The sequence below is a fragment of the Hippocampus zosterae genome, chromosome 15 (assembly GCF_025434085.1).
Source record: "Hippocampus zosterae strain Florida chromosome 15, ASM2543408v3, whole genome shotgun sequence".
NCBI classification, from domain to species: domain Eukaryota; kingdom Metazoa; phylum Chordata; class Actinopteri; order Syngnathiformes; family Syngnathidae; genus Hippocampus; species Hippocampus zosterae.
The window spans coordinates 11,361,066-11,373,609 of NC_067465.1; the positions used below are offsets into that span (position 1 = coordinate 11,361,066).

Genomic DNA, 12,544 nt, shown 5'->3' on the forward strand with positions numbered 1-12,544 from the left:
ATTTTTTTTTTCAATTCCACGTTGGATCTTAATTCTTTCCCACCAAAACATTTTAGACAATTCCACAACTTTGGGGAAACCGTCCGGGGGAAGGCTCGTTTGCTTTTCTGTTCCAGTATAAATGCGTCTCTGGATGAATTTGATATGATGGAACTTGAGATCCCATGACCTCAACCTCATCAGACACATTTGGGATGGAACAGGACAGATGCTACAAGGCAGGATCTGTCATCTAAGAGCAGTTGTCTGTCTTTGACTCACTTCTCATGGTCAAGAGTGTCAATTTCATTTTGGTAGCAGGCTTCATGGTAGGTATTCTTTCCCTTGGGGAGCGTTGTGCTTGTGCAAAAAGGTTAGAGAAATGTGCATGAATGTACATGTACACATTTGGCCCTGCATTTGATAGTTTTCTGTGGATTTGTAACAACAGATCGAATTTGAAACCAGAAGTCAAGGAGAATAGCGACAATCAAATCCTACGGCACGGGTGTCAAACTCAAGGCCCGGGGGCCAGATCTGGCCCGTCACATTATTTTATGTGGCCCGCAAAAGCAAATCAAGGATGTCAACTTTAATGATGCTTGCTAAAGTCGCTACCAAAATTTCAAAATCCCATTTGTAATAAATAAGAGTGATACTTTAAGCATTTTTTTGTTTCCAAACCCCTTATGACAGTAACGTAAGCAATGGATGAATAAACTGTTATTCTTGACTTCTTTATATGGTTTCAGTGATAACGGCCCTCCAAATGAAACAAACTGAAATCTGGCCTGTGACAAAAATGATTTTGACATTTCTGTCTTTGAGTGTACAATCGGGGAGTTGTTCAATTAAAGTGAATTGGTGAGAAAGTGCCTACAATATCTGTCTATAGCCGTCAAATTTAACATTTATGAATCTGATACAGATTTTCTGCCAAAACGACAGGAACAAATCATTTGACAAGAAACATAAAGTAAACACAAACGCACTCCACAGTCAACCTAGAAGAATGCAACCTGTTGCACATGCAAAGAAGAGACCGATTTCTCATTTCCCACTGCTTTTCCTCATCAAGTTTTCTTGCCATGAATATGCTGATGTTTACGTGAGCACCGTCCTGATGACAAGTGGCATTCACTTGATCCAAACCGTGCGGTCCAGCTGTGTGAGTGTGATGCCATTCTTCACAGATCACAAAAATGGCATTATTGTGCCCTGCTGACATCATCCAGTACACACACACTACAAGCCACCTTAGGCAACACAGTCAGTGTGCTCATCAGTAAGTGTCCTGCTCTTGTGTGGGGTCATTGTGCAGCAAATCCTCAAGCTATGATCTAACCCCATATTTGTGACCTGTCTTTTTATCCGGACATTGTCTGTCAGAGACCGGGAGAAACAACATGACGCGTGGGGGGCTCGTCACCCGCTAAGAGTAGGACGGTCTCGGTGATGACGGAGGCTCTTGCCACCGTGTCACTGTAACCTTTTCTCTCCTTGCTTTGCTTTTGCTGCTGAAAGAACTGAAAATTCACCAAGCAGCTATTTTGAGTTTCATCTGTCGGACAATTGGGAAGAATTTACTGAAGATGTTGTCATTGCAGCTGAAATGGTTCCTCTCGGAGATCATTTCCAATCAAGACCAAACAAGCCTCTGAGCAAATATTGTGGAATGGAATACAGATGGACGGACGGTGACACGTGAGCCTCATCTTTAAAAGTGACTCACTAAACGGAGGTAAATAACGCTTCCTGTCAGATGTTGATGTTCAGGATCAAATTGGTTGTTTTATTTTTAATTCCCTCAGCAACATTTGTGCAGTTTTGCAATCTATTGGAGTTGGTCAAACCGTTTCTTGACTTGCTTTGGTTCCATTGCCGCAAGAACTCAAAATTCATCAAACACATATTTTGAGTTTCATCTGCCAACCAAATTGAAGCACAACGGTTCCTTGGTGTTAAATGAGCCATACGATCGCAGGGAGATTGTTTACAATCAGGACCAAACTAGCCTCTGGACAGTATCGCAGGATGGCATGCGGAAATGTTCAACTGCTATTGATTTCTTCCCCTACCTGAACTCTGGGCGCTGGATGTGTGTCAGGCGCCGGCGCCATGCCCGAAACGCAGGTCTTCTACCAGCCTCGTCACACTTTTCATCAGCCTCCGAGCCGCTACCTGGACCTACTCCAACGGCGGTCCCAAGAAGACCAGATTGAGCTGTGGTGGTTCCGAGAGCCGCGTCAGTCCCTCGTCTGCTTCTGTGCTTCGGTTGCCCTCATTGTCGGTTTGGGCCTGGGCGGCGTCGGCTTCCTCTCGACCACCAGCTCCGGAGAGTCCAGCGAGTGGCGTCTGATGGTGGGCACCACGCTGTGCCTCCTCTCGCTAGCAGTTCTGCTCAAGCAGCTTCTCAGCTCTGCCATCCAAGACATGAACTGTGTGCACAGCAGGCGCCGAATCGACCAGCTGAAGAGCGGCGGACGGGCTGACCCGGCGCTCATCCTGGTTGTGGGTCTGGCAGTGATGCTGTGCGGGACAGTTTTACTGTGCGTGGACACAGTCAGCAGCGGGGACGATGACAGCGATGACATGTTGGTGTCCGGTCTGGTGCTGATGGCCGTAGGACTTGGCATGACTCTGGCTGTGGTGGGATACGGCGTGCTGGTCTACCTGAAGAGAAGAAGGGAGCACACCAGGAGGAGGAGAGCTATTGGCGCAAGGAGGCTGGGAAGGGGGTCTGCCAGTGTCTTTCGTGTCTCAGGAAGAGCGATGAACCAGGCCGAGAGGGAGACGAGCCTGATCTGAGATTGTCAAAGCGACTATGTGCTGTAGAGTGGACCTTGGTATCGAAACACTGTTGTTTCTCCTTCAGCTTGTTCTCACTTTGATATAACTTTCCACAGTGAACCCCCCGCCCCCCAACCCCACCGCACCTACGCAGGGGTTTAAATTCCAGACCACCCCTGCAATAAAATTGCGGTTTTGAAATACCCAATTTAAATACCCCCTAACACTTATGGCACTTGCTTCTTTTAAGGCAGGGGCATCAAACTCATTTCTGTCTCGGGCCACTTCGGAGTCTTCCCTTGGAGGGCCGTTGAAACCGCACACATTTTTAATTGTCGCATCACATGATTATTTGTACAGAACAAATGATTGGATTACTAGTTTGTAAATCCATCAATTATAATAGTTTGTTCAATTATAGTTCAAGTGAGTGCTAACAGGACAACACAATTATCGCGAAATCTCATTTCTTATTCATGACAAATGACTAGTTGACATTTCGGTGCACATTTTAGCAAGGATCGTGCAAGTTGACACACATTATTTGCTTTTGCGGGCCACATAAAATGACATAGCGGGCCAGATCTGTACCCCGGGGCTTGAGTTTGACACCCGTGTTTCAAGATCTTAAAAAAACACTTCAAAAACATTTAAATGCAACATGCTGAGAAACGGCAAGAGCAATTGATAACACTAAAATACTATACCGCTTGTGTTGACAGTGAAGAAATCACATTTTTCCAAACTAACAAATTTATCATCTCACCATATACATGAGTTATCATGCCCAAAGCGGTATATTCTCAAATTAATAAACAGCCGTCGCTTTTTGTAGGTATAAAAAGCAGGATTGGAGATGAATGACATTCTATTATCTTCATTAAAAACAGAGATGAAAGTACTTCCTGTTTTCATTGGTATTCATTTTGAATTTACACCTTTTTGAACTATATCATCTTTCACGGGGGCTTCCGGTCACCATTAACCGCGAAAAAACGAGGGATTACTGTCGTTACAAACCGTATGAACGTTTTTACATGCACCACACAAGTGCAGAATTTTTTTTTTGTCTGCACCTTCGTCAAATCCACCAAAATCAGGTGACACCACCTGCGCCACAGCTTAGACTTCCTATCAACCAAATTGTCAGGATTACCAGAGGTGTGCCATACAAAATTCAAAAATGCTAAACGTGCCAAATTCCAAAAGCTGGACTTGCCCTGGCATGAAAATGATGTATTTGTTTTTTACGCCTAGCCCACATGTGCCCATCTACGAAAACAGCTCCTGGATTCTATTTTGGTTTGAAACATTGAAAAAGCAAAGCGATGTTAACAAATAGCAAAAGCAAAATGAAATGTTATTCATTAACACTTCTGCCTTATGGGCACGGCTTAGAAAGGTTAATGTTATGGCATATCCTGCAACCTTTGCCCACTAAGAGTTGTTCTTCCAGAAGGTGAAACGGGAGAAGAAGAAAAACAAGACTCTTAAAGACTAAAACAGGGAACGTTAAATATCCACACACAAAAAATCACTACTTGGTAAGTCACCGTTTCTTGGTTCTATTTGTTTGTACCTTCGTCTGTTTATGTGTGTGGTTAAGACGGCAGTATTACTAACTTGGTTGATTTGGGTCAGCCGGATGTTTAACATTCGCCTGCGGGTACCTTTTCCCTTTGTTAGATTTCACGTTTTACCGTGATAAGTTTCATTCTTTTACATGATAAGCTCACCGTTTTAACATGTTGAAGTTTCACATTCTAAAATGAATGTCATGAGGATGTGATAAGTCATCATTTAGTAAAAACGGGAGATTTTTCCACATGAAGAGGACCATCCGAGGAAATAACCTCCAGCCTCTTTCTCCACGATTCCTGTATGTGGCTATTTACTGTTAAACCCTTTCAGGGACAGCGGTTACTACAAGAGACCACCAATCCTGTTATCAGTTTGAAGGTTATCATAATTGATGCAGGAAAGGGTGAAAAAAAATCCTTTTATTCAAGTCACTGGCGGAGTACTTTTTGTGCCTTATAAATCAAAGTTACAAGCTATGAAAAGATGCTACACTTCAATAAGCCATGTGATGAAAAGACATAAGATGTAAAAAAAAGCGTCTCATCGGGGCCTGCCAGCAGTAACCTAGAGCCGGGAAAAAAATGCTGCATTTTGTTTTGCTCAGGAATAAAAGGCTGAATGGTGAAGGGCATATTTGAGTGTGGGATTAAGGAAGTGGAATGAGAAACCTTCAATGAGGGATGTGCAACTTCAAAGCTGGAGGGGGGCCAGAATTATTCATCATTTGAGAAGAAGAATTCACCCTGTGAACCGTAATCACGTGATAACTTATCCTGTTAAAAAGTTATTACGCGATATTAATATTGGACTTCACGTTGAAGCGATACGCTTCCATTAAAAACAACCTGAAATCCGCAAACTGCTCCAGGATTTTTTTTCTCTCATGGGGCTAAAGAGGAGTTTGACCGATACAGAGATAATTATTTATAAATATATTTTATATGACTAAATAAAATGCTGAAGGGGCTGAACTGGGGCTTAAAAAGATTTCTGATGAGGCTCTAGCCCCCCCACTTGCGTCTGTCTCAGAAATATCCATTTCCAATTTGCGGTTGTCAGAGTGGCGTTGGTTTCTCACTGGACAGCATTTCCGAAAAATCCAAGAGGCGTTATGAAAGAGGAAAGGCACTTGTATTATCCTCAGTCTAAAAAAAAAAAATGTTTTTTTTTTTGTCTGATTAGGTTTCCTCGCAGGCTGGAGAAATGTTCCAGTGGTTCTGCAGCATCATTGTGGCCCTCTCCTTTTGTGAAACAGTGATCAGAAAAGCACATTGCGGGACCGTATACAAAGCCGAGGGGCTCTCTCAAAGACGTCTTCTGACGGAGGCCGACCATCCCGCCAACAATAACGCCACTGACACTCAAGGTGAGCCAACCCACATTTTTACAAGACGTGTTCCAGAACTTTGAGCTCGAGCAGCACATTTACAAGAATCCTTGTTTACGACGCTCATGCAATACTCCAAGCGTTTGTTTTACCTCACAATTTGTTTTTTCTCTCCTACTGCCTTCTTAGGTCTCACGAATGAAGACAACACCCCAAATTCGACGCATTGGTATCTGGCCGCTGGACTGGGCACGGCCATTGCCGTCTCGCTCGTCATCGTCATGGCGGTCAAGTTGCGTGTCTTTCATCGTTTCCTAGCCAGCTACAGGCACTCCTTGCTCCGGGAGGCTGATGGGGTCAGCCAGTACGGCCAAGAGGAGTTGTCATTCCCAAGCAGCGTGTCGGGTCGAGTAGGAGCGGTGAGAGGGACCCTTGGCACATTGGAGGATGATGACGACGGCTTCATTGAAGATAACTACATCCAAACCGGTGAGAAAGAACGGGCTGAGAGAGAAGGAGAAGAGGACGAGGAGGAGTATGGAATAGAGGACAGTGATGATGATCTGCAGTTCACAATAGGGTGAAACTGTAGTTGAGTACGGTGGCTGCTTCATTGCTTTTTTAAAAAATCTTAAAAACTTTCAAAATCACCCAACAACCTTTCGATAAATATGATTGTATGTCTGTAGATGTGTATTGTTTTTTTTTTTTAATCTATGTCACTCAACATATAAGGCAATAAAACTTCCTCCCAACTTGGGAAAGGAGTCACCAAGAACCAAAAAAAAACTCCATCCATCCATTTTCTGATCCACTTTATCCTCACAAGGGTCGTGGGGGGTGCTGGAACCAATCCCAGCTGGCTTGGCAGTAGGCAGGGGACACCCTGAACTGGTTGCCAGCCAATCGCAGGGCACACAGAGACGAACAACCATCCGTGCTCACACTCCCGCATAGGGACAATTTAGAGTGTACCATGAACCTGCCATGCATGTTTTTGGAATGTGGGAGGAAACCGGAGTACCCGGAGAAAACTCACGCAGAGAGATCATGCAAACTCCACACAGGAAGGCCGGAGCTGGAATTGAACCTTGTACCCCCGTACTGTGAGGTCGACATGCTAACCACTCGGTCACCGGGCCGACTGGTACCATAAAATCCCATGCGTAATATGAATAAGAATGATGCATCGCAAGATGTCTAAAGAATAAGTATATTTTCAGACTAATATAGTAAACGTAGTATGGCAAATTGAATGCAAATTTACAAATTGTGACTTCTTTCAAGATATATTGACTGAAATGCCCCCCCCCCTCCTCCTCGATCGCTTCTACAGAGAGTAACTAAACAGGGAAGCACCAACAATTATCCATACAAATGGCGCCACATAAAGAACCCTTCCACTTAACAATTTTTATTTTCGTTCTGGCCACAGCTTGACTATTGAAAAATAGATTTTTTGAGTGGCCTTCAAAGATGAATTGCTTTTTCAAGGGAAACGTGAATACGAGGCGTGTCGTCAAAAGCTGTGATCACACAACACCTTTGCGAATGTAAATACAAAGGTGCAAAACGGTTCTGCATCTGATGAACACAAAGGCACCATGCAGAGTGATGGGAGGAGTGGACATGATCCAAAGTATACCACATCGTGTGTCAAACATTGTGTTGTGACATGGCGGTGTATCGCTGTCGATTGAAATTGTCACGCTGGTGTTGACATCACAATCGTTTTATTTCAAATCCATTACCCTGGTGTACAAATAGAAAGACCACAATAACTGCCCAAATACTTCTGGAACGAACAAATGACAAAGGCACCATCTAATACACATGCGTCAGTGAACGAAGGTAGCAAAGGGTCTTTGGTTTTGAGAAATCCTGCCCAGAATTTATTCGTACGGGAGCTTGATGAGCAAATATACAAAATGACAGAGAAAGGAGTGCATGCGTGTTCTTGCCCGTCTATTCACCACTTCTCAATCATCATTGCCGTCTTTCATATCCCCACTACAATCTAGTAAAATCCAATACACAAACGGTATTGAAAGGTATTGAAGCCTTTCCAAAGAGAACAGGAAATGAGTACATTGGATTGTCCCGGACATCCGTAAATTGCCTATGATGCAGGCACAGCGTGTACAATACATGCCCCAGAAAAGTCATTTGCGCATTTCCCACATAGACATGAATGGCTACGACCAAAACACAATTACGGAATAAACTGGACATAAGAAACACACCGGCGTGGTTACCTGCGGTTAATTCATGATGGGGCCAGCTTGGTGATGAGAAGAGAAACAAGCGCAGGCCCTCCACTAATTACAAGAACCTTCGTTGTCACAGTGAGCTAATCATTTAATGAAAATAAAGAAATGCAGATATACAGTAGAGCAGGGGTGCCCAAACGTTTTGGACCGAAGTTCGATTTTTCGATCAACCAACCTCCCCGTGAGCGGCACGTTACAGCGCAAGCGCAGACATACCCACGCACGCCATGATGAGCAACAGCCTGCCACGGAGGCATGCGACGCACTTTTGCAGCCTGTTAACTATCGTAGCTCACACGTACCGTTTTAAAGTGCTTTCCTCGGCCCTCTAGATTCCCATTCTTTGTGAGTGCCATCGGTGAATTGTACACGAAATGCACTTTGCCTGACAATAATAATAATGGCAAAGGCTACATCGCAACGGCTCTGATAGCGAGCTGCAATTGCAGACTGCTGAGCGCGAAAAACCTCTGGTGATGCAAGTCACGCGCCACTGTAGGTTAAAGATTTACCTGTTTTATTATTTTTTTTAAATACTTTTTGTGAAAATGAGACTCGTAGGATGATTAGGGTGAAGTGTACATTAACACAAAACAATACATTACTAACGTGCACAAAGCCACACAAATGGTTGTTTTTTGTACTCCCAACACCCCTCGCGATCGACTTGGGACCAGTCCGTGATCTACCGGTCGATCGCGATCGACGTAATGGGCACCCCTGCAGGAGAGGCTTGAGTTGTTGCAACTGGGATTAGAGTTGACTCGAGTCACTGATTTGATGCCTTGTGACTTGACAAAAAACAAAAACTCTTTAGATCAGACTTGGAATTCGGTGCTCGGGACTCCAGATGTTATGGTAACATACTGGTTCCATATCGGGGGTGTCAAACTCACCTTTGTAGTGGGCCAAATAGCAGTTATGGTTTTCCTGAGCGGGCCATGATGACTGTGAATTTTGTGAAACCGTATAAATGTTGGATCACCTCCGCATATTACATATGCAGTGCACAACCAATTGGTGGATAATTAGTTTTGAAATCAGAAGTCAAGAATAATGGTTGGTTCAGCCATTGTTTACGTTAATGTAATAAGTACGTAATGAGATCATGCTTCCAATATCTCTTTGTAATGATGGATTACATATGACAATTTAAAATTTGTTCATGGAAAAGTTGACATGCTTGACTTGCTCTCGCAGGCCACACAAAATGTTATGGTGGGCCAGATCTGGCCCCCGGGCCTTGACTTTGACACCTGTGGGTTACATGAATTGGCTCATGCTATAGTAATAATGAAAGCATAATTATAATCAGAGATGGCTTTATGTGTTACCCTGCCCACCACAATGAAGAATCTTTGGATAGGCCCCAGCATATTATTAATTATTATTAATATTATTATTATAAAATCCTGACATGCTCGAGAAAAAAATGTAGGCAGATTTAAAATTGCGCAATAAAAAAATCTATTTTTTTTCTAATTGCAATTTTTTTTTTTTTACCTTTTAGGTCTTCTTTCTTTATGATGACCAAATATTGCATCGACTAATTTATCACTGGTTTGACTTGAGATGACTTTACTCGGCTGAGAGTAACGGATTTGGGAGTTACTTGAGCAGCCGGCGAAACGTACACATAATATTTGAAGAATGTAAGTATGAACCCGTGTAGCATCACTGGTCTGGTAGCTCTTGAACTGGATCGCATAAGACTGCTGGCTGCAAAACTAAAGATTGAACGAAATCCTCCTCCTTGTTCCTATCCTCCTTTAGTCAGACCGTCGCACTAAAATTGCTTTATGAGGGACTCTCCACTCTTACGCCTGTCACAGTCGCTGTGAAACACCTCTGGAACAGACGCTCCGGGTCTTGGGGCTGGTTATCAGAATGCAACTTCCTGCTCATGAAGTGCATTCGGAATCCCTGCGGAGCTGAGGCGCACATCGCTCCAGTGAGGCTGGATCCCTCCTGGGGGTCACCTGCTGCAAACCACAAAGATTTAACAAAGAAAACAAGCACCAAAAAAAAGCCTTTGAAAAAAAAAATGAATGAGGATGCTGGGCACAAACTTACCTGGTGCTTGTATGGGTATGTTGTTGTCACGCCGGCTTGGTTTGGTGGTGATAAAGAGGTAGCAAAGCACACATACTGTAATGAGGAAGGCGAGAAGGACCACTGCTGCAAAAGACAGGCCAACAAGAGCCCAAATACTGAGAGGAGAACATACAGCATGAGGAGGGGGGTCAGGGGAATGGACCACAATTTTGAATCATATTTTAACAGTGATTTTGTCATTTAATGACATCGCGGTAATTTTCTACATCATGTTGCAATTACTGTATATGAAAAGACTTTTAAGAATTGGAAGAAAATAACATTAACGAGGATTAGTTATCTACACAGTGGTCCCTCACTACTTTGCGGTTTAATTATCGCGGTTTACGCATGGCGGGTTTTTCAAAAGTCGTCATCAAAAAATATATATATTATATATGACGTAGAAGGCCCGCGAGCGGCAGCGAAAGTCAGCAAAAAAACAGCAAATCGCATCGAGCAACATATATAGTACTATGTGTGTACTGTATTTCATGTTTGTTTACTGTATTTTGTTATTTATACACTAACCTAACCTATACGTCTTGTATATTAACCGCGATAAGTGAGGGATCACTGTATGACAAATCTAATGGCATAAAGACGGATGAATTCAGACGCCAGTGGAAGAAAAAAAAAAACTTGCCGGTGCGAAGACGACAACGACTTTCTGAGACTTACCTCAGCCACCACATGTAAGCATAGTCGTGCGGGTAAAAGCTGTTGGGATCGTCACAGCAGTACTTCAAGTCATTAAATCCACAACAGAAACGTGCGGCGACATTGCCCGCTTTGGGACAGGTGAAAGCGGCTGCAAACACGCCGTCCGCGCTCAAGTAGCCGCTGCACTCGGCGCTCATGCTGAGACGCCGAAGCAAGCAAGCGCCACTTGAGCGCTCAACAGGTGGACTTTCTGGGGATACACGAAGAAATGCTCGCTGTTCGTGACCAATGACATGGGGGTGCGGGGGCGGTGCTGTTGCGCTCCCTCTCTCTCGCTCGCTCCCTTACTTCCTTCTCTCCGTCTCCCCCTCCTATACGTACAGGGGTGGTCCTCGGTTTACGACGGAGTTCCGCTACTTTGTGCGTAAATTGTAATGCATAGTAGTGGTTTTGCGCTGAAAGGGACCGTCGATTGTCCTGAATATTCCCACTTGAGATGTCAGCAACAAAATTCCCCCTTTTGAAATAATCAGTTGCCAGGTTGTTGTTGTTGTTTTTCGACTGTTTAGGATGTCCGCTTCACAGATGCCGATGTACAGGGTCACATCTGCGGCCTTCCTGAATGGAGTTTGCATGTTCTCCCCGTGCCTGTGTGTGTGTGTGTTTTTTTTTACGGGTAGTGCGGTTTCCTCCCCCATTCCAAATAATAATAATACATTTTATTTATAAGCGCCTTTCAAAACACTCAAGGATATATTACAATCAAACAAGAGCAATAAAACCACAGGTGAAATTATAAATAATAAAAGAAGCGATGAGTTTATACCAGATATGGGCAAACTACGGCCCGCGGGCCGAATCCGGCCCGTTGGTCCTTTTAATTGGGCCCACCGAAGGTTGGTCCACAAATTAAGGTGTGATGTGAATGATTGCATTCATTTCTATTGGACTTATAATGACAGGCCTTTCACCTGTCATTATCGCCAGGTGGCGCATTGACTATAAATTGCAGAACACGGGGAGGGGATCTTTTCGACCACCTAGGACCTCTGTATCGCTCTACTTCTACTGGTCTGATCACAACCCATCTGCAGCAATGCACAGGCTAAAATACGTCATCAACAACATTGTTGTCATTTTAAAAAGTATATTAATACAGTACTTTCATGCTTTTGTTCTGTTGATGTTTGACATGGACCGTCAGCAAATGAGATTTTTTTAATGTACCATAGCTCGTGCTGACCTGGCCCTTCTGTCAAATTTTGAAAGTCAATGTGGCCCCCCGAGCCAAAAAGTTTGCCCGCCCCTGGTTTATACTGAGTATGCAATTTTAAATAGGTGGGTTTGAGATGAGTTTTGAATGTGGATTGAGAGTCAATATTACGGATGTCGGGTGGGAGTGAGTTCCAGAGTTTGGAAAAACATGCAGGGCAGGTGAATGGAACACTCAAAATTCTCCCTTGGTGTGAATGCGAGCGCAAATTGTTGTTCGTCAATGCGATTGGCTGGGAACCAGTTCAGAGTGTACTGTCCCAGCGTACTCCCGGAAGACAGCTGGGACCGGCTCCAGCACGCCCGCGACCCTTGTGAAGATAAACAGATTAGAAAATGGATGGACTGCTCGTTCCACATCTCAGACTACATCTCGTTCCACATCTCAGACTACATCTCAAACTACAAAAAAAAAGCTATTTGAATTATTAATAGATCAAAATATACAGAACCCACAAATCCACTATTTATCAAATTAAATACGATGAAATTTTATGACCTGGTTGACTTTAAAATCGCCCAATTAATGTACAAAGCACACAATAACCTGCTCTGCCAAAACATTCCG

The 12,544-nt window shown here is 43.8% G+C and overlaps 3 protein-coding genes across 4 annotated transcripts; 2 read left to right on the forward strand and 1 right to left on the reverse strand.

Moving 5' to 3' along the window:
• Positions 1–1,263: 1,263 nt before the first annotated feature.
• LOC127616226 (transmembrane protein 125-like) lies at positions 1,264–3,937 on the forward strand. The gene is made up of 2 exons (XM_052087697.1): positions 1,264–1,720; positions 2,087–3,937. The coding sequence occupies exon 2, from the start codon at positions 2,098–2,100 to the stop codon at positions 2,785–2,787; it is 690 nt and encodes a 229-aa protein (XP_051943657.1). The 5' UTR covers positions 1,264–1,720; positions 2,087–2,097; the 3' UTR covers positions 2,788–3,937.
• Positions 3,938–4,170: 233 nt separating this feature from the next.
• Positions 4,171–6,365, forward strand: LOC127616227 (leucine-rich repeat-containing protein 19-like). The gene is made up of 3 exons (XM_052087698.1): positions 4,171–4,313; positions 5,533–5,716; positions 5,867–6,365. The coding sequence occupies exons 2-3, from the start codon at positions 5,554–5,556 to the stop codon at positions 6,259–6,261; spliced, it is 558 nt and encodes a 185-aa protein (XP_051943658.1). The 5' UTR covers positions 4,171–4,313; positions 5,533–5,553; the 3' UTR covers positions 6,262–6,365.
• A 1,028-nt stretch (positions 6,366–7,393) lies between these two features.
• LOC127616230 (protein shisa-like-2A) lies at positions 7,394–11,609 on the reverse strand. 2 transcript variants are annotated; one of them, XM_052087701.1, is made up of 3 exons: positions 10,723–11,609; positions 10,021–10,157; positions 7,394–9,926 (listed from the first exon to the last, which is right to left on the reverse strand). In XM_052087701.1, exons 1-3 carry the CDS (start codon positions 10,899–10,901, stop codon positions 9,745–9,747), a joined length of 498 nt encoding a protein of 165 aa, XP_051943661.1. In that variant the 5' UTR covers positions 10,902–11,609; the 3' UTR covers positions 7,394–9,744. The 2 variants fall into 2 exon arrangements, with proteins under 2 accessions (XP_051943661.1, XP_051943660.1); XM_052087700.1 differs by having other exon boundaries at positions 7,394–9,929.
• Positions 11,610–12,544: the final 935 nt, after the last annotated feature.

Bases quoted from the DNA above. Each gene is read 5' to 3' on its own strand.
- LOC127616226 (XM_052087697.1), top strand. From the start codon at position 2,098: ATGCCCGAAACGCAGGTCTTCTACCAGCCTCGTCACACTTTTCATCAG.
- LOC127616227 (XM_052087698.1), top strand. From the start codon at position 5,554: ATGTTCCAGTGGTTCTGCAGCATCATTGTGGCCCTCTCCTTTTGTGAA. The intron at 5,717-5,866 runs GTGAGCCAACCC...CTGCCTTCTTAG, and splicing joins TAACGCCACTGACACTCAAG to GTCTCACGAATGAAGACAAC.
- LOC127616230 (XM_052087700.1), bottom strand. From the start codon at position 10,901: ATGAGCGCCGAGTGCAGCGGCTACTTGAGCGCGGACGGCGTGTTTGCA. The intron at 10,158-10,722 runs GTAAGTCTCAGA...TTCTCCTCTCAG, and splicing joins GCTTACATGTGGTGGCTGAG to TATTTGGGCTCTTGTTGGCC. The intron at 9,930-10,020 runs GTAAGTTTGTGC...TGTGGTTTGCAG, and splicing joins CATACCCATACAAGCACCAG to CAGGTGACCCCCAGGAGGGA.